Source organism: Pezoporus flaviventris, unplaced genomic scaffold (genome assembly GCF_033815535.1).
Source record: "Pezoporus flaviventris isolate CSIRO_AGI_PZ_B2104156 unplaced genomic scaffold, CSIRO_AGI_Pfla_v1 ptg000007l, whole genome shotgun sequence".
Classification (NCBI taxonomy): domain Eukaryota; kingdom Metazoa; phylum Chordata; class Aves; order Psittaciformes; family Psittacidae; genus Pezoporus; species Pezoporus flaviventris.
In genome coordinates this window covers 96,240,584-96,263,708 of record NW_026892555.1, presented here as the reverse complement: position 1 = coordinate 96,263,708, position 23,125 = coordinate 96,240,584, and the positions used below count along the sequence as shown (strand labels likewise).

The 23,125-nt window shown below is 38.0% G+C and overlaps 1 protein-coding gene across 2 annotated transcripts in view; it reads right to left on the bottom strand.

Annotated features, from left to right (window-relative positions):
* Window positions 1-23,125, bottom strand: part of CTDP1 (CTD phosphatase subunit 1) — a 104,126-nt gene that overhangs the window by 40,415 nt on the left and 40,586 nt on the right. For both annotated transcript variants that reach the window (XM_061449622.1, XM_061449623.1), the window contains exons 10-11: window positions 22,306-22,536; window positions 16,292-16,454 (exon numbers count right to left, since the gene is read on the bottom strand). In XM_061449622.1, the coding sequence (XP_061305606.1) occupies window positions 16,292-16,454; window positions 22,306-22,536 (394 nt within the window). The remainder of the gene's footprint in view (window positions 1-16,291; window positions 16,455-22,305; window positions 22,537-23,125) is intronic.

Below are 23,125 nucleotides of genomic sequence, written 5' to 3'. Positions count from 1 at the left end.
CCTCTTCCACTTGAGCATACCCAGCAATTCCCTATTTAGCCACGCAGGTCTCTTGGCCCTCTTCCTTGACTTCCTACGTGTCGGGATGCTCCGATCTTGAGCACGGAAAAAGCAGTCCTTGAATGTCAACCAACTATCTTGGGCCCCTTTACCTTCAAGCAGCCCTGCCCATGGGATTTCCCCTAGCAATTGCTTGAAAAGGCCAAAGTTTGCCCTGCTAAAGTCCAGGGTTGCAATTCTACTTGGTATTCTACTAGTCCTGCCACACAAGATCCTGAACTCCACCATCTCGTGGTCGCTGCAACCAAGGCAGCCCTCAACCCTTACTGCTTCGACCAGATCCTCCTTGTTAGTGAGGATGAGATCCAGCAGCGCTCCTCTCCTGGTCGGCTCATCCACCATTTGCAGGAGGAAGCTATCATTCATACACTGGAGGAACCTCCTGGACTGCGGCTGGGTTGCCGAGTGGTCCTTCCAGCAAACATCAGGGAAGTTAAAATCCCCCACGACGACCACGGCCTGTGACTGTGAGGCCGCTCTCAGCTGCCTGTAGAAGGCCTCGTCAACTTCCTCACCCTGATCCGGTGGTCTGTAACAGACACCTACAACAGTATCCCCCCTGCCAGCCTGCCCCTTAATTCTCACCCACAGACTCTCAACTCGCTCATCATCTGTCCCTGGACAGAACTCGGCGCACTGTAGTTCCTCCCGCACATAAAGAGCAACCCCACCACCCCGCCTGGCTGGCCTGTCTTTCCTGAAAAGGACATAGCCTTCCATGACTATATTCCAGTCATGTGAGCTGTCCCACCACGTCTCTGTAATTGCCACCAGATCATAATCTCCTGACTTAACACAGGTTTCCAACTCCTCCTGCTTATTTCCCATGCTATATCCAGTCATTAACAGCTAAATACCATTAAACAAATGCAGATGTGGCAAGACAGAGTTGAGTAAGGCGCTTTCCTCCTCTTCAAGCTTAGCTGGGTGACAGCAGAAGGCATGTTAGGAGTGATCAGTTGAAACCTCACTGACAATACTATTTGGATGTACTCTGCAGCACTTTAATAGCTCAGCTGAAAGACCTTAAATAGAAGATAAGCCCCATATTGAGCCAGTTTCCACACTTCTTCTGTCTCTGAGTCCATTATTAAGTCTGGCTGAAATGAACTAACAATATCAATTTCTTTTAACTTTCATATTGATAAGCAGCTATGGGCTGCAGCATAAGGCCATTTTTTTTTACTGGACAGAAAATAATCCACTTAGTTTGACCTCAGGAAAACTTTTTCTAATACGGAAAATCTAATAATTTTAACTTTTATTTTTTTCCTCTCTGCATGAAAATTTTCATTTAGTTTTTTTGGCCTCAATGACATGAATAGCTTTTTATGTATATTTTTACCACTTAAATGTTTAGGAACAATCATCTGAAGAGCAAGACCTTACCACTCATGACTTGCTTTAGGGGTGACATTATGATATAATGCTTGTGAACAACTGAACTTTCCCACAACACACAAAGTCTGTATTAAGAGATTTGGGCTAAATTTAAGTCATTTTGAAACAAAACATTTTCTCCTACAAAGATGCCACTGGAAGGTTAAACTGTCTGAAGTCAACCCTTAGTACATGAAATATAAGGGAGAACGTGTGATATAACTCAGTCCCAATTCTTTCGAGTAACCTCAGAAGAACTTGCCTTTCACATTCTGTTTAATCTATTTTCTTTCCTTGTCATTAGAGCATTTTCTCCTTTCAAATTCCTAACTTGATTTTTAGAGTCACATAATGCATTCAGGCACATGCTTCAACACCCCTTCATCGCAAAGCACTTCAAATGCAGATTTTCCTGTTCTCTTTCACAATTACCATTGGCTCTTTGGAACAGGTGGTGAATCTAAAATCAGAATTATAGAATCACAGAATGGTTAGGGTTGGAAAGGACCTTTAGATCATCTAGTTCCAACCCCCCTGACATGGGCAGGGACACCTCACACTAAACCATGTCACCCAAGGATCTGTCCAACCTGGCCTTGAACACTGCTAGGGATGGAGCATCCACAACTTCCTTGGACAACCCATTCCAGTGCCTCACCACCCTAACAGGAAAGAATTTCTTCCTTACATCCAATCTAAACTACCCCTGTTTAAGTTTTAACCCATTACCCCTTGTCCTATCACTACAGTCCCTAATGAAGAGTCCCTCCCCAGCGTACTTACAGGCCCCCTTCAGATACTGGAAGGCTGCTATGAGGTCTCCACGCAGCCTTCTCCAGGCTGAACAGCCCCAACTTCCTCAGCCTGTCTTCATATGGGAGGTGCTCCAGTCCCCTGATCATCCTCTTGGCCCTTCTCTGGACTTGTTCCAACAGTTCCATGTCCTTTTTATGCTGAGGACAACAGAACTGTACACAATACTCCAGGTGAGGTAAGTTTTGTCCACTATTAAAAAAATAAAATGTATTTTTTTCCTCTGTTTAAATCTCCATACACTGAAAGCTCTTTGTACCATCTTGTTTTGGATAAAGACATGCTTCACATTAGAATATCAAGTCTGGCAGTGCTATTATATCTACTTTGATAGATTAAAAAAAATATTGCTGTAAACTGTTGAAGGAATAGAACCAAACCTTAGAAGCTTTTATGAGATTTATTTCATGTATCATTCATTTGGAGATTGACTTTCATGTTTTGGATCACTACATTTAAATTAAAAGGAGTTCTGCTGAAACAGTTGGTGAAACCAAAGCTGGTCAGAAAAAAACGGTACACATTTATATAGTCAGTCTTGAACTGGCTATTCTTCAGTACTGGTTTCCCTCTGAAAAATCACAGGATTTGACTAGTAAACATGCTCAATACGTGCAAGCTTGCAGGAAACAGAAACCATCTGACTGTTCAGCATTTTCATTAAGCAGAATGTTACTCTTGCTTTTCCTACTTCACCTGGTTAAAAACAAAACAAAACACATTCCATGACCTGACTGAACATCCAAGAGTTTGTTAGTCTGTAAATACAGAATAATTTAAATTGGAAGGGACTTCTGAAGGTCTCCTGGTCCAGCTCCCTGGTTGTAGCCACTCCAGCTGTATCAAGTTACTCAGACCTTTGTCCAGAAGCTCTCAGTATCTCCAAATAGGGAAATCCATGACCACTCTGGGAAATCTGTTCTGAAATTTAATTAGCCAGAAGATGAAAAGGTTTTTCCCCACATGCAGCCAAAATAACCTATGTTGCAATTTGTGCCTTGCTTCCTGACCTGTCCCTGCCCACCTTTGGGAAGGGTCTGCCTCTCTTTAAAGGAAAAACACTAGTCTGGATCTTCGGGGGTTTCTAAGCAGGACCGTGTTTCAGTACTGCACGAATTTTTTTTGATTAGGACAGACAATCAACCATTAAACTTAACAAAACATTCATTTCTGATCTCCGAGAGCTGATACTTTAATGACAATGGAAATAAAAAGATCAAGACTATGAACTAAAAGGAATAAAAAAAAAAAAATGGGTGAAAGCTGGAGTTTGTCTTTATTTTCACAAATTCAAAACTTCTAATTTACTGCTTCTCAGAAAACCACAATAAGAACACTGAAGTTACAGGACAAAAAACAAGCACCAAAAGGGAAAAGGAATTTAGTTAGATTTAGCCTAAGCTTTTTTCCCTTCACTGCATAACAGTACCTAGCATCAAGCAGAAATAGGAGCGACTATACCTTCAGCAAATAAGTGATAGGCTTAAATTTAACTACAAGGTTTGATCGATCTACATGCAACAAAGGTGTCACTGCTCGAAATGCAACATCTCTGTAACAGCAACAGACTAAATGCTTTTAACTAACTTTTTAACCTGGGTTCCCCATCCCACTTCATTTTATGCCTACACAAGCACCCATCCCACAACAGCATATGACAGCAGGAACAAACTGCTGGGAATACACTTAAGCATCTCTATGGTATGTGCAGCCACAATCTGAATAATGGATGCCTGCAACATGAAACAGACCAATGACTTAGGAAAGTTACGTTAAAAGTATTGCCAAAGGTATTATCATCTGCTCTTTCATGGCCAATACAGAATTTCATAAACTAATGAACTAAACCTACTATTACTGCTTACTGGCACTAGCATCAGATTCTCTTACAGATAGTAAAATTTGTGTCACTGGGGTATCTTTCAGGTTTTTTCATGCTTGCAAGTCTTACAAAAGAAATCCCCAAATCCTGCAACAGAACAGAAACTCAAGATGTAAGTTTAAGTGCCACATTTTACTAAGTGTCCTGATTTCACCTAAGGCAAACCGCCATCTTAAATGAATAAGCTAACGCGCGAATCCACATATAATAAATAGTCTGCTGTACTCAAATTCTGTTACATTCTTTCTGTAGAAATAAGCATTATCTAAATATCTGGAGATTGGAAAACCTAGAGAATCTGTTGATGCTGTACAGATAGAATACTAATGTACACAAACTCATAAAGGGAAGGGAAAGGAGCAAGTTCTTATACAAACAGACCTTCTTTAATAAATTAATCCATAGAAAATCTTTCAGGTGTGCAAAATGAACAAAGACTACCATCAATCCCTAGCTAACAAAAAGGCACAGGAAAGACTAGAAATATCTATACCTGTTAAACAAAAAAAGTAACACAGCTGGTCACTTCAGTCAGGATTTCAGCCTGCTGCAAACATCTATCAGTACAGGTTCCACCTTGTAAGCCTTTATAGCAATAGGTTAAAAAGTTCTAAGAGTTACCATAGTGCTGATTACCCTTGTTTTAAAACAAAACTTCATCATGATACTTCTTGTTCTCAAAGCCGTGCTTTCCATTTTAAACAAAGTATATATTGCTGATACGCAGCAAGAAGTAGCTTTACTTTACAATTATGCAAGTGTCCTAAGAACTGTCAGTCTGGCTACTAATTTGCTAAAAAAAAAAACCAACCAAAACCAACAAACCAACAACACCCCCCCAAAAAAACCAAACAAACAACAACAAAAAAAACACCAAAAAAACCCACTTGCAAAAGGTGTTTAAATACTATCACAAAATACCACTGACATATTAAGTTAGAAATCCCAACATACTAGTAAAAATGACACATGGCAGTTTGAGAGGGCACAGTGCCTAGGCTCTGAGTGATCTTTTCTGACACATTTCACTGCTACGGGGAGACATCTGTAACAAGATGCTAATGAAGTGCTGAGGGTAGCAGAATATCAGTGCATTAGTATTATGGGATTATGTAATTTCTGAGTTCCTAATCTGGTTTTCTATCATGTTATAAAAACAGAATAGAAATTTGGGTACAAATAACTTTGCATAAAATAAAACACTTCATATACTTTTATTGCTTCCAATCATTCCCTCAGAGCGCGTTTTCTTTGGACGTCAGCTTCATTTTGCAACAACTTTTGATAATCAAAATATGTTTGAATGCCTTCTTGAAAGCATCTCCTCTTGCGAGACACAAACCAAAAATGAACAGGCATTGAACACATCAATTATGGTATTTACTTTCATGAGCCTTTTGTAGAGGGTAAGATACTGATTGCCCAGACCTAAAAAGCAATCAGATTTATAGATAACAAAGACTAGGATGAAGTATAATCTACTGCTAGAACTCACTCTGGCTCTTGCCCAGTTGATACAACGTTTCTTGACACACAGCTTTGAACAGGTAAAAGCAGGTTTCCCCCACCAATCCAACTTGCTGTCTGTCCAACTGGTTTTAAAATGAGGATGTTTCTCTCCATATGCTCACTATTTTATCGGTTAACACCTGCTGAACTGCTGGAAGAGATTTATAATAATCCTTTTCACATATGTATGTGTGTATATATATAGTTACAGGTTTTTACAGCAAGCATTTCTAAACAGAAAACCTCAGCTTTTATGAAAAATGTACCAAGCCATAACCTACATATTCTCTTTCAAGTCATCCTCAAAGGCAACTACAGGCTTTACTCCAATAGAGAAGAGAACCCAAATAATCCTTAGAAGATACATACAAGCATAGAAGTTCCTTGTACACACAATATGCACACAACAGACCATATTTTTTACCTCTCAATTGTTTCAAAGCTTTATCACAATGAATCCTTGTTGCCAGTTAACAACTCTATTTGCACAGCACTAACTTTTACCATCCCCAGGTTAACTGAAAGCATACCTTTCACTTAGAGAGACTAAACAAACATTCACCACTACAGACCTGTATTTCAGAGAAAGAAGTTTTTTCCCATTTCAACAGCTGGTTGCTGAACTTCTTGTTCAGCATCATATGAAGCTCTTCGTAAGTCACAGTCTACCAAATGAAACTGAAAATCCTAAGGTGAAAACAAGACAGGCAAAAACCTGCTTGCATTTATCTGCAAGTGCAGGTTTTCTGCAGGTATCACAGCTGCAAAGGAACAATTGCATACTGCGATACAGTACAACTTACTAGATCAAAACCACCGCTATGTAAAACACAAATACACTGCATCCAGTACAGACTTCTTCACACATCTGTGAACAAGCTAGTAAACCCACCCTGATCCAGACTAGCTATAAGCACAGCCAGCTTAGATCTGCCACAACTTACTAATTTTAACCTTAGTTTAGCATTAGCATTGCCAGACATCAACCGGCTTTGTGAAGCATTGCCTGGTGACCAATGAACTTCAGTAAGCCTGATTAGCTTGGTCTCATTATCACAAGGGCCAAGAGACATTTATCAGTGTGCTCAAGCTAACAAAGCCACCTCACATAATGAATATTTGGAAAAACTTTCTGAATTGGCTTTACTAGAAACTTAAAGATGACAGTGAAAACAGGTCAGTCTTGAACTGAGCAATGGGACTGCAAACAGACTCTGTACGATCAAACATGCAGCTTTTAAATGAAGTGGTAAAGAAATATGAGTACTGTGTATGTGGAAGTGTCCTGCACAGCTATCCCCACTCAATAGCCAAAATTAGGCACAGAGTAATCAAGGCAGAAAAGAAAAAACAAACAAAAAACCAAACAAAAAACCCAAAGAAAAACAAAAAAACAAAACCCCAAAACTACACCCCCCCACCCCACCCCCCCAAACAAAAAACCACCAAACAACCAAAAAAACAAAACCCCCAAACCACAATCCAAACCAGTGAAAAGTAACCCCTGCATCTAGAGTGGTCAAGCTCAACATTAAGGTTCTGATATGACCTCGGTGTCATGATATGCCAGCTATATCCAGTTCTCAATACCTCTTTGGTGAAGCAAGTTTGACGTTGGAGCACTAAAATATGTGAGATAGGCAGCTGTCTGTGTTCATCTCCAAGAAAGCAGCATCATCATGTTTGTTATACGCAAAGAGGAGGTGCAAACTCGTATACAAAACCTGTAACAGTACAGAGTAACACTGGCGTTCTTTTAAAATCCCAAATTAATAGCATTAGTGTAGACATGAAAAAGTGGTAGCAACATGACCATTTGGTTAATTATTAATTTTCTGACTGCACTGCAGCAGGGAATTTTTTACATCAGTAAGGGGCTCTTGTTCTGCAGCTTTTCATTATCTCTGTTGAAGTTGCCCATGGAATGGAAATATTCTGATAAGGCTGACAGGGGAGCTCAACACTTGCAGCTGCAAGACTATTGCAGAAAGGCAGAGCTGAGTGGCCATACGCAGTGCCACTATCTCCGAAGCTGGCACCTCACAACAATGAAGACTACCAAAGCCGAGATATTTTATCTCAAAGACGTCTTAGAAGTGACCCACTGAAATTACACAAAACTTAAATTTAAAAATAAGTCACCTTATGATAGCTGATCAAGGATAGCTAGAGAGTAATGGCACAAAACGTCATTCAGTGCTGATTTAGAAATAACCTGGCCTTTATGTCACTAAAATAGACTTGCATTTTTGTACCACCTGAATTCCAAACACAAGACTTCTAGCAGACTAGTGTTATGGGTTAGTAAAGATTCTCCATTGCACTTAACATATATTATGCTATATTGCATAGCTATATTTATTTTTGTGTTGAAATACAAGTATCAGGACACCTTGATAAGAACAACAGCAACAACAAAAGTTATGAAGAAACAGCTCAGACAGACCAGGACTTGAGCAGATACTTTTAAATACCACTCATGGAGAATATCAGCTTGAATTTAAATGTAAGAATATGTTAAGACTTGTGATGAAGCTCAAGCAGGCCCTATATGCAGCTGCTCAGAATTAGGTCAGGGATCAGCTTGCAAATTTGTTTAACATGGCTCAGACAACTCATTTTTAACAGTGGCTGACTGGTGTTGACAGCTTTTGATTTAGCATATGGAGGTAGACATGTATGTTTATATAAGGTTATTGAACTCTATTTAAAAAAGTTTTGCCCTGTTTTCAGTGAGCAAGCAAACAGGTGAAAAAGGCTTACAGCTTCTCTTTTCTAAGGCCAAGCAAAGAAGGCTGCAGATACATATTATCATTGTTACTACAAAAACTGAACAATGTATGGAAAAGCCTTCTTTCATACAGAGTAACTTTTCTTATATCTTGTACATACATTCTAGAAGGGGAAGCTTCATAGACCTACTTTACATTTCATATGGAATAACATTAGAATAACGCATTTTCTACATTACCAGGCATAAAATCCAAAGATTTCTTTATCTGCAACAACAAACACAGAGCTTAGATTTAATCTTATTTGCATAATTTTTTACTCATTCTGCTTAGCAGAATGATAGCAATGTGTAAAAAGAAGCTTCTTTTCTAAATACCAAGATTACTTACAATGAAACAATTTTGAGAACACCTTCAGAAGAACGGCAGAGAAACTGAATCAACTGTTGATCACAACAGGAAAGTACAAAGAACATGCAAGACAGCAAAAGCATCTTTGTTGACAAGTAAATCAAAACATTCTTTGAAGGATTATCAACAGAATAAACAGAGAAATTTGGACAAAAGTCAGTCAAGGCAATCTCATTACTGTAAGTTTTGTCAGATTCCTCAAAGAAGCCAGCTCTCAAGTAAGCAAGGCTACTTGTAGTTGATGACCGTTCAGTCAGCCCATTAATAATATCTATTGCAGCACAACCATTTGTACTTATCTCAGGATTAAATTATCTGTTAAAATGCCTGTGCATAATAAAAGTGAGTCAGTCTTTCTCATATGTTTCCTTTTCTTCTAATAGCCTGACCAGCCAAGAATCTGAAAGATCACATTAATTTTTGCACAAGATTCTATATAGTAATATCACCTTTTAATTAACAACCTGTCATGAGTGCCATCAAACTAATCCTTACATATATAGGTAGTTTCCATTTTTATCTGCAAGATGTACCATCTCTGAATGCCAAAAGGTTTCAATACATTTCCCATGTTTCCTCATGGCATTTAAATTGATAAAAATAGATCTAAAATAAAAGTAAGATGACCAGGTACACTGGAAATTGCACTTCAATAATGCTTTCTAAATAACCTGCATAGAAAACCAGAAGCGGTCCAAAAGCTGATTGTTTACTTGAGATAATATCAAACTAGATGAAAAACCTTTTCCTATTTTAGTAATCAGTTGTTTCCTTGCAAAACATGGTATTACATAAAAAAAATCCTCTTTCCAAACACTTAAAATAGCTGCATGGGCAAGCTTGGACCATGATGCCCTCTTAACAAAAAATAGCAGGAAAAAAAAAAGGAGGGGGTGGGAGAGAAGGAAAATACACAGTTTAAACATAACCAATACTGATTTTTTTTTAATATATATTTTCTGTAATTAAAATAAATAGGAATGCATTGATACTTTTTAGAGCTGTTCCCATTTTTTAGTGGAAAATGAATTCTTGAAAGCAAAGCAAAGAAAGGCAGAAACAAACAACTGATACCCAGCTTCATTTAAGTGCTCATCTTTCCTCTCCCCATCCCACTGTACTGAGAGGCTAATTCTACACTGGACAACTTTATTCAGTTTTCTTCAATACTCTTATTAAATATGGGTGAAATATTTCCCTTAATATTAGAGTAGTTTAATGTTTAATTAATTCAACTTTAAGCTATGCTTATTACAAAACAAAGTAACATTTTGTTACTTTGCTGCACTGGCCAGGCACCACACCACAGCAAGTGCTCCATGAAGAAGCACCCTGATTCTTAGCACCACAGGCATTTCTTTCCAGAAAACTGTTCTCCAAGTGAAAGAAAGCAAGCAACACCTGGATTAAGCCATTTGGTAGTAAGTGCTCCATGGTGAAAATGTAAAGCTGACAGGGATAACAAATTGGAGTTTTTCCAGCTTTAATGCTACCTACTCTTTTGTGCAGGAGAGCACAGGGCCAGAGGGGATGTGGAAACCAGTACGCGTAGGAAGCTGACAAGAGGGCTGTAGGTAAGGAAATAGAGACAGCACAGTACGTATGCTTTCGCTAACAGGTACCTCAAAAAGTTTTCTTTTCAAAGTTCAGCTTGACTGCAAACAGTCTAATAACTGTAAAGCAAACCTCATAACTTCGAAGGGCAAAGGTGCCTGGATGACTATTGCTGACAACAGTAAGTGCACGCACAGGCCATTAACTTCAAAAAAGGCTACAATTTATAAGACTGTTGACCAAATTCAGCATTTGTACAATTTACGGCAGGCTACATGGTAAGTTGTCACACAAGAAATTCTGCACAAGAAACCCAGTTGTGGAAATTCAAAGAACTGTTAATGTGCCATGCAGTGCCCAAGTGTGCCCCAGGGAGCTATTATTTTGTGCTAGATACCACATCTTATGCATTAAATTAGTATTTTTAAACTAACCAAGAGCCTAACCACTTGCTGAGATAATAGCTTTCACTAAATCGAAGGAGAAAACCACTGCCTCTTAATTCACTGCATGGTATAGCCACTAACTTAAAATACAAAATAAAGTAAGGCATAAATCTGCTAGATGAAAGCAAAATGCAGAGTGACAAAATGGCCTTATGTAAGAGCAGAATATGTTGTCATTTCAGTCTTTATATAAAGCATATAAATTCCAAGTTGAAAGAAAAACAATGTACAGAATATGTACCAAACGAACAGAATCATTTTGATGCAAAAGTAGTTCATTAGGCCATTCCCACTCAAGAAAAAATCTGTATACTCAAAAGCACTGATGCACAGAACATACCTTTGCAATGTGGTCATTCTGCAGCTGCTAAGTACATATCCAACCAGATGGTAGGAATCTTTGCAGCTCCACTAACTGAAGTGAGAGATGAGAAAGCTGGAGGTCTGACTGCTATCAGATTCACTCCCTCCCTCTCTTCCCCCCTCTTAAGTCCCAAACTGAGAGGAATTTAAACCAGCAAAACATTTTACCTTAGATGGCACAGATGATGACAACACTTGACAAGATACAGATACTGCACTGACAAGAACATGGTAATAAACACAAAAGCATAACAAACATTTAACCAGTAGACTACATGTGCACAGCTGTTCCAGAACATTAGTAATCCCAGGCCATCTTGGATGAGAAGGCACTTCAAGATGCAATTAGAAGTCTTTCTGCTTTGCTGAACTTACTCAAGCCTTTCTGAAATCTTACTGCGTTACTGGAAGCTCCTTTTGGAACTTCCCATAAGTGAAGTCCATATCAGGTACCTGCTTAAGACCAGTCCTTCAAGTGCTGACAGCAACAGATATGAGTACCTATTGGCTGCCTTCTAATTCCAGTTTACCACAGATATGGCAGCAGTCTAGGTATGAGCAAGAGAGAACAGGATCTTCAGCTCAGCACAAGCTCACAGTTCACAGAAGGGTCACATGTTTTTCCTGTGTCACTTGCATTCAATAAGGGAGTATCTTGGAATCTTTCTACGGATTTCTGGAATTTACAGACTGGCAAGCTAGACAGCACCTAAAGAATAAAATAAAGGAACTGTACTGCCAGCCACAGCTCTTAAAGGGACAAGAGAATAATTTGTAGCCAAAAAGAATAGAAGATGAAAGTCTTGACCTTGCTTACTTATCTCAGGCACAAGTTATCATACACAAGGATGTCAACTTAATTATGAAAGGGCACTAATTACAAAGGGAAAAATCTTTAAGACTATATAAAGATGATTCAGTTAAACATTTTAAAAAGAAGTTAGCACAATGTATGGGGCTAAAAATTGCCTTCTAGGCCTATAAAAGATCTACAAAGAAAGAATAAGTTTGACAGAAAAGCAAAGTCAAGTCTATCAGGAAGCAATTAGTACATAAAAACAAACACAGCTTCCTAATAGCACATAGGACATGACAGTCTAAAGGTTAGATAAATCTGACTAGGTGCAGTACGTGATACTAGCCCAGTTACATAAGCTTCTCTCCAAATATCATTTAGGAATACACATTCAGAAGGAAGCCATCCTTAATAAAAAGGAATTAACAATAAGTTCAATAAAGCAGATACATTTCTAAATCAGCAAGGCTAACATAATTTATTAAATACTGGTCACAGGTCATTTTTGCTGGCCTTCTTTAAACATATAATTGTTTCAGTGAAAACAGGAATCAATATGCTACAAGTTTACAGGAACAGTTCTCAATGAATTCTGAAAAAAGATCCTTGCAAGATGATCCATGAGTAACCCCTGGGAAGGAGAACTACACATCATCCTGTGTTGAGATCATCAATTATGAATAGGAAGGCAGGTGTATGCCTACATGATTTGTATGACATTACCTTCCTTTGCACAACTTCTTTTAGCTAACAAATCTTTTTTCTGGAAATGAATAGTCACCTGAAGCCTGGATTTCACCTTCTGGTTTTCTGTCAGTAAACTACAGCAACCAGTTGCAAAGCATCTGTGTTTAGCTGGCACAAAAGAAAGGGGAAAATGTTCTCTCAGCTATTGCCCAGCCAGAGATCTGTTTCTTATGCACTTACCCAATTTGACAATTGCCCAATGAATGGCAATCTTATCACATTGAATACTCTTGTATTGAATACTCTTCTTTCTAAAGTTTAAGGGAGTCTCTCATGTCAGAGGGAAGAGTAACTACCATTGAACCTGGTCTCCCAAATCTTTGGCACTGAAAAAATACAAAAGGCTAAGTGACCTTAAACTTCAGTAAACTTGGATGCTATTCATTTCCTTTGACTTACTTGGTATCCATAGCACAACTGTGGCTAAAATAACGAAAGATAAACATACATGTAATACCAAATTTTAGCAACACACCTATCCATGGCAGTTCTGCCCCATGGAATACTGGAACAGGTTCTGCTTTTTTTACTAGAAAAAGCAGCAAAGAGAAGTTTAAATAGGTTAAGGATGGAAAGAGATTTATTTGGGAATAAATAATAAAGTCGCTTTACTAGCTTCCATCTTGATTCTTATAACACAACTCTCCCATGTATAAACTACATTAAAATTCAGTATTGCCTGGGGCTGTGTGGCCTCTTCACAGATTTTTGAAAAGAAAAAGCAAGATTTCCTTTAGATGCTAAGCACAAAGGAATTACTTACTGCTTATGTCCACAGAAACAGTATATACAAGTGCATGCATTTCCTATTTCATTAAATAAAAAAAAAGAGAAAAAGAAAACCCCACAAAAAATAACCCAAACACCCAGTGCCTAAAGCTATTAAGACTTCTTTTGATCTAGCAAAAATCCTTATCTGAATTTGCCAGGGAATTCAGAAAAAAATACTGATGTTGCAGTTTTAAAGCTAGAAGGCTGCATTTCTGCCTTCACTGCTCATTGCACCTCTCCCAGTCTTTTGCCTTTTCCCAACATTAGCACTCATGCAGCAGCAACGGCGAGTTATTCCAGAAAGCTGGTAATGATGAAGATTAACATGGAAAGTGATCTTTTCTGACCAAGCCAGCTCCCTGAAGTGGCTTGCTGTATGGTCGCATGATTATCAACAGTGGCTCAGTGGCAGGAATACAGCAGTTGGCTTACACTGCAGTGAAGTCACGCTGTAACTTGCTTTTACCCTCTAGGGTGAGGTGTCCCTACCCTAGGGGAGGGGTTGGAACTAGATGATCTTAAGGGCCTTTCCAACTCTAACTATTCTATGATTTTGTGATTCTTGGACTGTGTTCTCCTGACCCCAACAATCTTGGCACTAGCGTTCATAGGAGCAGGACATCACTACATGTTGCCCCCCCCCCCCTATTTTGTAAGTGTACTCTCTTACAACACCATCAAATCCCATTTTACTACTTACCTTTCTTGTACATGAGTACACTACCTTTACCTTTACCAAGGTTATGCTAGCAGTCCAAACTAGACAAAAACAGTCTTTCTTGGCTGTCTCTATAGTCAATTCCCAGAAGATAACCTACTGGCACTACCATGTTCAGTTCAGCCTCCACAATACATGCCCTTTGTGCTTCCTCTGTGTCTCAGTGCTAATGTTTGATGCTTGATCAAACCATGTTGGTGAGCTGAAGTACCAGAAACTTCCACCCCACCTCCCCACCAAACAAATCCAAAATATACCTCCCACACCCCCCAAAAAAAACCCAAGTGAAGAGTTCCTACTAGTTCAGCTGCCCAAGGACCAGAGAAATGTAAATTTAATAAAGAGAGGTGGGAATAGAGACTGGTGGAAGGGAAACCTCTTGGCAGCAAGTATAACCTCAAATCATACTCCTGGAACCAACGCTAAGTCAACTATGCAAAAAAATATCCACTGGAATTTGGGCTTCATTTGTTCTGAAGTTCACATAGTCTAGCTTCCAAAAATAATATGCACCTTAAGTAAAAGCATAATTTAAAAACAAACCATTGCAATTTAAGATGCTTATATTTGTAAGTTGGGTGGTTGTTTTTTTTTTTGTCTAACTGTAGCAGCACAGAGATCACAAAATTAAGAGTGCCAGATTGTTAACAAGGTCCGTAAATACTATCTTTAAAAACAGAACAATGAATATTTTATGCAGTAATTCTGGAAGACATGCACATATTCTTTTCGCACAGTGCACACACTGCAACAGCAATTCATTAATGTTTTCGTAAAGCATGCCATTAGAAAAATGTTAGTACACAAAAACATAAAAACAACCCACAATGACAAAGTTGCTTTAAGTACCGCTGATAACAGGAGGAACAGACAGATGGATTTAGGGACTGACATCATGACAAGAACAAACAGTACTTCTCGTGAAAGTCTGAGATCAAGTGAGTAAACTACTTTTTACTTCTTTTGCTTTTTCTTCCAAATCTGTAGACTCTGACAGTTACCAGGTAAATTTAAAAGCTTGCAACTCATATGATATTCAGAGTAGCTCATCGTAGTTATTGAAAGTTACTGGATTTTTCCCTGGAATAACAGCTCAAAGTCTTTCCAGGATCTCTCCAGCAAGTGCACATCTCAAAATTACACTATGCTGTATACATAAACTCTTTCTTTGGTGAAATGTGCAGTTTCCTTCTCACACTTTCAATGTATTTTCTGAAGATAACAAGATAACTCTTGAGGCCTGTTATGACTAGAACCAGCTTACTGCCAGAAGCTGACAAGTTACACACCCCTGTCTCCAACCCAGTGAATGATCTAAGCTCAAAGATGAATTCAAACTCCAGAGTCACTAGATTTCATAATAAAGTCAAACACAATGAAATGAATTCATGCAACATGGTGTACAAAGACAGGTATTTTTCCCTGTGTATCATTTAATATTATGTAATATAGGTGCTCATTTGAAAAAAGAGCACACAAGGATAAGTGAATAAATAAGCAGCTGCTAGTGGTTCACAATGAATTTCAAATAATGTTTTGTGTGAAAAAGTAGAATTTGCTCTGTAACAGAAAGCTCCTTTCACCTGCAGAACTATGACAGCTGATTTAACAGCACTGCAATTAACATGTCCATGGATAATGAGGCCCATGCTCCCCTTCGGCTCTCTGATCTTCTCTACATCCTGTGCCTATTAAATCCACAGACCTCTCTTCTCCCATGCCAACACTGATTTTGTCCAGATTTGAAGCTTTACTTAAAGAAAAAAAAAAGTTTAAAGTGACATTTGACAAAGCAAAGCAGACAGCAAACGTGATAACATGCTTTGCATGACAAAGCTACGCCTCAATGAAGTTCTACTTTAAAGGCCTTCTTACATACAAGAGTACTCCCATTCCTGATTCAAGTTTGTTTGCAGGACGTAACTGCATTTTAGCCTGAACTGTACCTCTTATTCTCCTGTGGCTTTTATTTGAAGCTACTGTAGTAGCATGCAAGGTCAGTTCACATACATGCATAATTTAAATGTAAGTTCAACTGTAATGCATAACTAGCAACCATGTTATAACTAGCAATTATGTTAGAAACCTGTCAGAATTAGTTAAGCTCACCTCTTTATCCATACTCTCTAAATCCTCTTTACATAAGGTGTAGAGGGGCATTGTCTCAGACATACTTGGCTGGCGTTTTCGCTTAGATGGACCAGGCTGTTCTTCATTTTCACTTGTTGGTAGGTCTTCTTCAAACATCTGCTGCTGATGTGGCTGAACAACTCTGAAAAATTTCAGGGGTCCCACATGAGAAAGATTCACTTGATTGACAGCTTGTCTAGAAATAAAATCCTACAAACAACTTATGACTGCTGAATATCCATGTCTTTGCTTAATAGGGTTCCGTGTTCACCAACAGAAGATGAAGTCTCCCAATGATTGCTCTTAGTTTCAGTCTGATGGCTCAGGTTCTTATTCTAACCTTTGACAAGATACTATCCTGCCTTCCGACTGTTCTTGTAAGTAACCATCAAACCTTTCTTGAAGCAAGAGCTTCAGTAGCTGCAAATGCATTGCCCTTAAAGTATTTCAAGGTTTGTACTCAAGTGGAGTTCATCTGTCATTTGACACATATTCAGGAAACAATTCTTACATTCTAACGTATCTATGTTATGCTTGTGTTCTTGAGCAGCAAAGTATACCTTTCTGCTTCTCAACCTTACAGACAAAGTTTGCAATTGAAAAGCCCCTTTCTGCAGCCTCAATCTTCAGACATTTCCTAGATGCTAAGCCTGGATGAGATGCAAAGCAGACCATATTTCTTTTTGGCCAGAGTATCCAAATATGGTAGTATTTTCTTTTAGTCTGCCTTTTATTACCTTGTTAGTTATTGTATTGAAACACAACACAGATACAAAAAGGAATATCAGAATGTTCATAACAATTGATAAAATAATTATAATTTCATGGGTACTTCTTTACAATAGTAATAAAAAGGTAGACTACATCTAGAACAACATAAGAAGACTTCTATGGTTTTTTGGGGTAAATTTTTTTCTGTGAATATTGCTCGACTACAAAAGACTGGGAGAAACTAAAACTGCTACACAATACAAGTTTAACTATGAATATTGGGCTGTCACATTAACCTTCATGAACATATTACAGCAGCTCAACACCACCCAGGATTCAAATATCTCAGGTTATAAAGCTAACAGGTCACAAATTACTTACACTAGCCATATGATTATGTGTGTAACGGTTACCACAAGGAAGTATAAAAGTGATTGTGATTTAAATCACAAACTGTTTCAAGTTTTAACTACCAGGTGAGATGCCATCAAGCTATCTCAGTGGTGGCAACAGCACAGGACAGCTGCTTCTTGTCAAGCCTGAATTTTCAAGAAATAGGTTTAGATCAGCATCCCCACCCAAGAAAGCCATCAAGTTACATAAATACAGTAATAGCTAAGGTTTTACAAAATCGTTTCTCCTCTCATGAACTTGACAGCTTCTTAAAAAAGGTTATTTAAATATCAAGACTTTTTTCTACATCAGTACTTCAATCCCAGAATGGATAAAAACTGAAAGCCACAGAAAGCTGTCAAGTTAATTTTGAGGGTTCATATTTCCTAAATACACATCTCATCTCAGATCCCATGGATAGATGCAGGAGATGTGAATTCATTTTTCTGAATCGGGGGTGTAGGGGAAAGAGAACCAAGTCATTGCTGTGCTATCCAGCACTGCATTATCTGCTGCAGAAGACCCATATCAGCTCAGCGCCACAGCAGACATGTGCCCCTTTCACAGTCTCATTTATTTCTGAACAGTGAAATTTCCTGTGAAGCCAAAACAATGATTTGGTTGTTATGGAAATGAACTAACCAAACTGTAGTTTTACTTCACAGTAAAGGTTTCGTTGGTTGTTTTTCCCTCCCTCCCTTCTCCACCCCCCCCCCCATGTCTTCTACTCTACAAGACCACAATGTTTTCTTTTGTTATTAAACTGCTCTCAGACAATAATTTTCATAGGTGAAAGAGGAAAAAAAACACCATATTTTTCAAAAGGCTCTTTTAAAATATGATTTCTATACCTTTTTAAAAGGTGCCCTTTAACCAAGAGAAAGGTGGTGATGCTATTCACATCCTTAGTAAAACACAGAACTACAAAATGGTCCCAGCACCTCACACAACTGCATTAAAAACACAACAAGCTTGACCATGCCAAGAATTATACATAAGTTACACATAGCAGGCAGCCAAGCAGATTTTCTTAGGCTAGAAATAAATCTAGCTATTTTTTTAAGAACACATCACCATAAGACACATCAAAGAACTCCTTTTGCAGAATAAAATCTGAGATCCATTATACACAAGTATTAACTGTAAAATAACTGCATGACTAGTTTCTAAAGGCTTGTGTCAGATATTTTCCAGTATTTTTCCAACTGCTGTAAGATATGACACATGGGGAACTTCTCACCAAATCATTCCAAAAAGCAATATAAAACAAGGACTTCTTGAAGTTTTGCAAGAAACACTTTTATTTTATCAGAGACATTTTTCTGGCTTTACATTTTCAGCTGCTTGTTAAGTTGATTAAACTTTAAAGACTTAAAGACATACAAATGCAGGAATTTACATTTATTTCTAATCAGGTGAGACTCGTAAGTACTTTTTCAAAAAACCCACCATATTCATCCCTGCACAGGTTAGTTGGCACTTACTGGTCTTACACGCACAAGGACATGCATGTACAGGGTGGGTTCAACATTTGTGCAAGCAAGAAGCATCTTAACACTTTCATTGAGACAACATCAGGGCAAAAGCTAAACCAGTATTATAATGAAAATGATAGTGAAAAATATTTAAATTCCATTCATTATTTCAATTTGGTATTTCGTAGTTTTGTTCTCACAAAGACTATGAACATTAAATAGGAAAAGTTGTAACAATGAGCATGTAAATTAAGAAACAAATTTTATATGTGAGATTAATTTATATGAATCTTAAAGAATTGCTTCAGCCACCAAACTCTGCTTTACACATCTTTTCAAACCAAACATTTAATGCATCTTAGCATTATTTAAAACCAGAGTACCACTCTTAACTTTTTTTTTTTTGGACAACACTACGTTACACATCTCACACCTTGTTACAACTTCAGCACTTACTGTAATGCCTGTAGAATACTGTTCTCATATGAAAATACAAACTGTTGAGATACATACAGTGTGTCAAAGCTCTGACACACGGGTTACATTTAAAGTGGAATCCTTCCTGTTCTCAGATAGGGAACAGCTCTTGCTGGTTGCTAGCAGCCACAGAGCAGCACGGCATTCCCTTCCCTTCCTGTACAACCCAAACTCTTTGGTACCTTTACATGCAAGCTGCAGCAGCCATGCATGGAACAAAGAACAAGTGTTCAAGCCTCACAGAGCTGAGGCACAATAGCAAGATCTATGCCTGTCACACAGAACGCCAACAAAATTAACTGAACCATCTGTAATTCGCTAGTGACAAATTGCATGTAGATATTTAAACTAATCATATCCTATTTTAAATTATGTTTCAAGTTGAACTCCAGAAAGGAGCTTAAAATGTTGAACCTGAAACAAAGTGAAAACTGAAGTAGTTCTTAGGAAATGGTACTCGGACATCTTGAAGCCTTTTTCGATAACCTGTCTTGAAAGAGGTTATCTTCTAAGCACAACAAGCTGTCTGTTCTTACTGTACAAGACCAAGTATCATTGCTATGCCACATGCAGCTACCATCTCCCCAAGGGTTTCCTCTTGCAGCAGTGCAATTTTTTTGCCTGCTGTCTGTAATTCAGCAGCAGATGAAGTTTTTAGAAACTATCAAAGGAGATTATTGGAGGCTTTGATTACATCCACCCACAACAGGAACAGCTGTGCGTGTTAACAGCTTTATCTAGCTTTGCTTAAATTCAATGCTTAGTTACAGATACTCTCATCTTTTGTAAGAGGGTGAACATATAAGCACATGAAGTCTCTCAGGACACAAAATATATTGTATCTATTCTCTATCAAGAAACTGCTGCACTAAGGTAATTTTCTCTAAAGTCAAGTATCACATCAGTTTTTAAATTGGATGTGAAGGTTCTTCTTTTCTAAAAGTTTGTTGTGTGTGGTTTTTTGAATTAATATAATTGATCTATGCATTAAGACAAAGCAAGGCAACATTACAGTACTTCTGCCTCAGTTCTTGCTCAAAGCACAGCAAAGCTGTTGCTATTCAGCTTTGTTACTTACTACAGCCCTCATGCTCTGCCTGCACTATACTTCCTATCCATTAAAACTACTGAAAGTGGGATTTGATCGCTGCTTCTTTCCTCCTAGACTTTGACAAGACACTCCTCACCAACTTAACTGGAGACAGAAGAACTACTTCGATGAATACAGACATGCTCCAATTAAGAGATCAGTGTTTACAGGTCACTAATGTTACCACTAGAACCGAATCAACACGAAATGATGATAAAAATACTATTTCCCAGCATATATCTTATATTAATATCTTATTACAGCTGCTCAGTTATGGGGTGAAGTTGCAGCACTAAGTAATTGGATTCACTTAGATTAAGGCATTTCAACCCTGAGCATTTACAGTAAAGAAAAGCAGCTTAAGTGATAAAAAAGAAAAAAAAGAAAAAGAAAGGCTTTAGTGTGGATAAAACTCTACATAAGTTGTTAACAAAGGCAGAACACATATCAAAACCTATTCTTTTTAAAGCGTTGAGTAACACATTAATATTAACATAAACCATTGTATTGAAGCATCATAGAAGTGTCATATATACACATACAACCTTCCCAGCTCTATTTCTAGACAAATGCCCTTCCACCATAACTAACAAAATCAAAAGCTGTTCAGCTCCTCTCTGGATACATGCTGCATCTTGATTATTTAAGGTCTTCCTGTCTATTTAACGTGTTGTAAAGCAAAATACAGACTTTAAGAGACACAGTTAAAAAGGAACTGAAAACAACATGTCTTCATAAACAAGAGAGACAAAAACCAAATCTGTGTTGACAGAAGCAAAGAAGCTGAAATGCAAAAAAAAAAAAAAGCCTACAAAAAGATGTCAACTGAAAAAAAAATAGCTTGAAATAATTTAGCAACAGTAAGAGTGGAAACATAAGATACACTAATATACAAAGCCTTTACAAGTGATACACTACAAAAGTGGTGGGAGAGGGAGAAGAAAGGTAGAAAACAGTACATTTGTAATTGTGCTTTGTATTTTTGTAGTTGTTATATACTGCTTTGTAACAACTGCTACACTCTGATCACACTGTACAAAGGAATTTTGATCACATTTAGACATATAAAAGCTTTGCCTTCAACTAGATACTTCTTTACCATTGGAGTCAACAAGACTTGCTAAACTTGTTTGCATTCCAGAAAGTTAGATCTTTTATGTGGATACCTAGGGATGAATTTAAATTATTTTACGCAGCCTTAAGAGACAAGTGTTGTCACTGTTGCTTTACCAAACCCACAAATTTTGACAAAGTCCAGATGCTCTGTACTACTTCAGAAAGGAGGCCACCTCCTCCTGCTTTTGTGTCTTGATTTAGTGATCTTAGATCAAGTTTGATCTAGTGTAGAGTCTTTTGGCCTTACTTAATAACACTCAGCTACATCGCTCTCTGATAATTCTCGAAACAAAACACAAAGCTGATGCCCCACCTGAAGGAATTAGGTGAAGAGGAAGATTTTATAAACAAAAGCCAAATGCTATCAGATATAGACACAAAAAAAGAATCCCAATCCAGTATTCTAAGACTCATTAAAAAACATTAGGCTGCCTTGCCTCAGAAATGAGTTATTCTAACATTCTTCAGAGTGCACAAATTACATGCTGCATTTATTTGTTTTGAGGTTTCTAGACGCTCTTCGGTGAGGCACAAAAGGCATCTGGAATTCTAGTATCCTGATTTCACTTCAGCTGACCCTTCACTTTCTCTCATTTCCTTGGCTTTTGAGGAAACAAATAAAGTAACTAAAGGAAAGTTGACAATTCAATTGAAGGCAAAGACAACACAAGTTATATTTACTACACATCTGAAAATATAGTTGAAGTGACTTTTAGCTATGCTTTAGGTACCTGAAGGATGAGCATTCGCCATGGACTGGTAAGGTGATGGGAGGAGCTGGAGACTGGATGTACATTGGCTGGCCACAGGTCTGAGCACCTTTCCTGATTAACTTTCCAGTGTTGGGATCATAAAGCCGCACTTCAGGACCAGGTTGAGACTTTGGATGGATGGGTGTTGGGTGAAACAAAGCAGTCTGAAATGTGCTGTGTGTATCAGGAAATGTAGCAGGGCTATTCTCTCTGTTGGAAGAAGTTCAGAAAAAAATTGTTTTAGAAATTTAAATGAGCTATCTAACAAGAATGTGAAAAAATAAGCATTTCTTTTTCCCTAAAGGAGAAAGCGAGGGGGGAGGGGGATGAAAGGAAAGGTTTGGGAGATTCCTGAAGAAACATTTCTTCTCCTCCACCCCATTAAAGTCTCACTGAATTTACAAAGAGAAAAATGCAAAGACAGACAATGTCATAATCACATGATTAAAAGATTATTAATTGTGTCTTAAAAGTTGTCTTAACATATAAAGTTACTGACAGTGCTTCCCGATAGTAACAACTGCACAACTAGAGTATCATGATAATCTGCACACAGAGAAAAACCTGCTATTGTATCAGACCTTTGTATTTGCTCTCCAAATTTGCTCCAAGAGAAAACAAACACACAGTATGAATTTGCAAGTCACCCAAACTCATTTATTAAAATACTAAGCCGCCTATGATCACCCTGCTGCATTTTAAAACATAATTTTAGAAGTGTCAGCAAGAACATTTAGAGATCAGTCTGCAGGAATCACAATTAGGGCATACTATCCAATTACAATGATGAAGTGCCGCA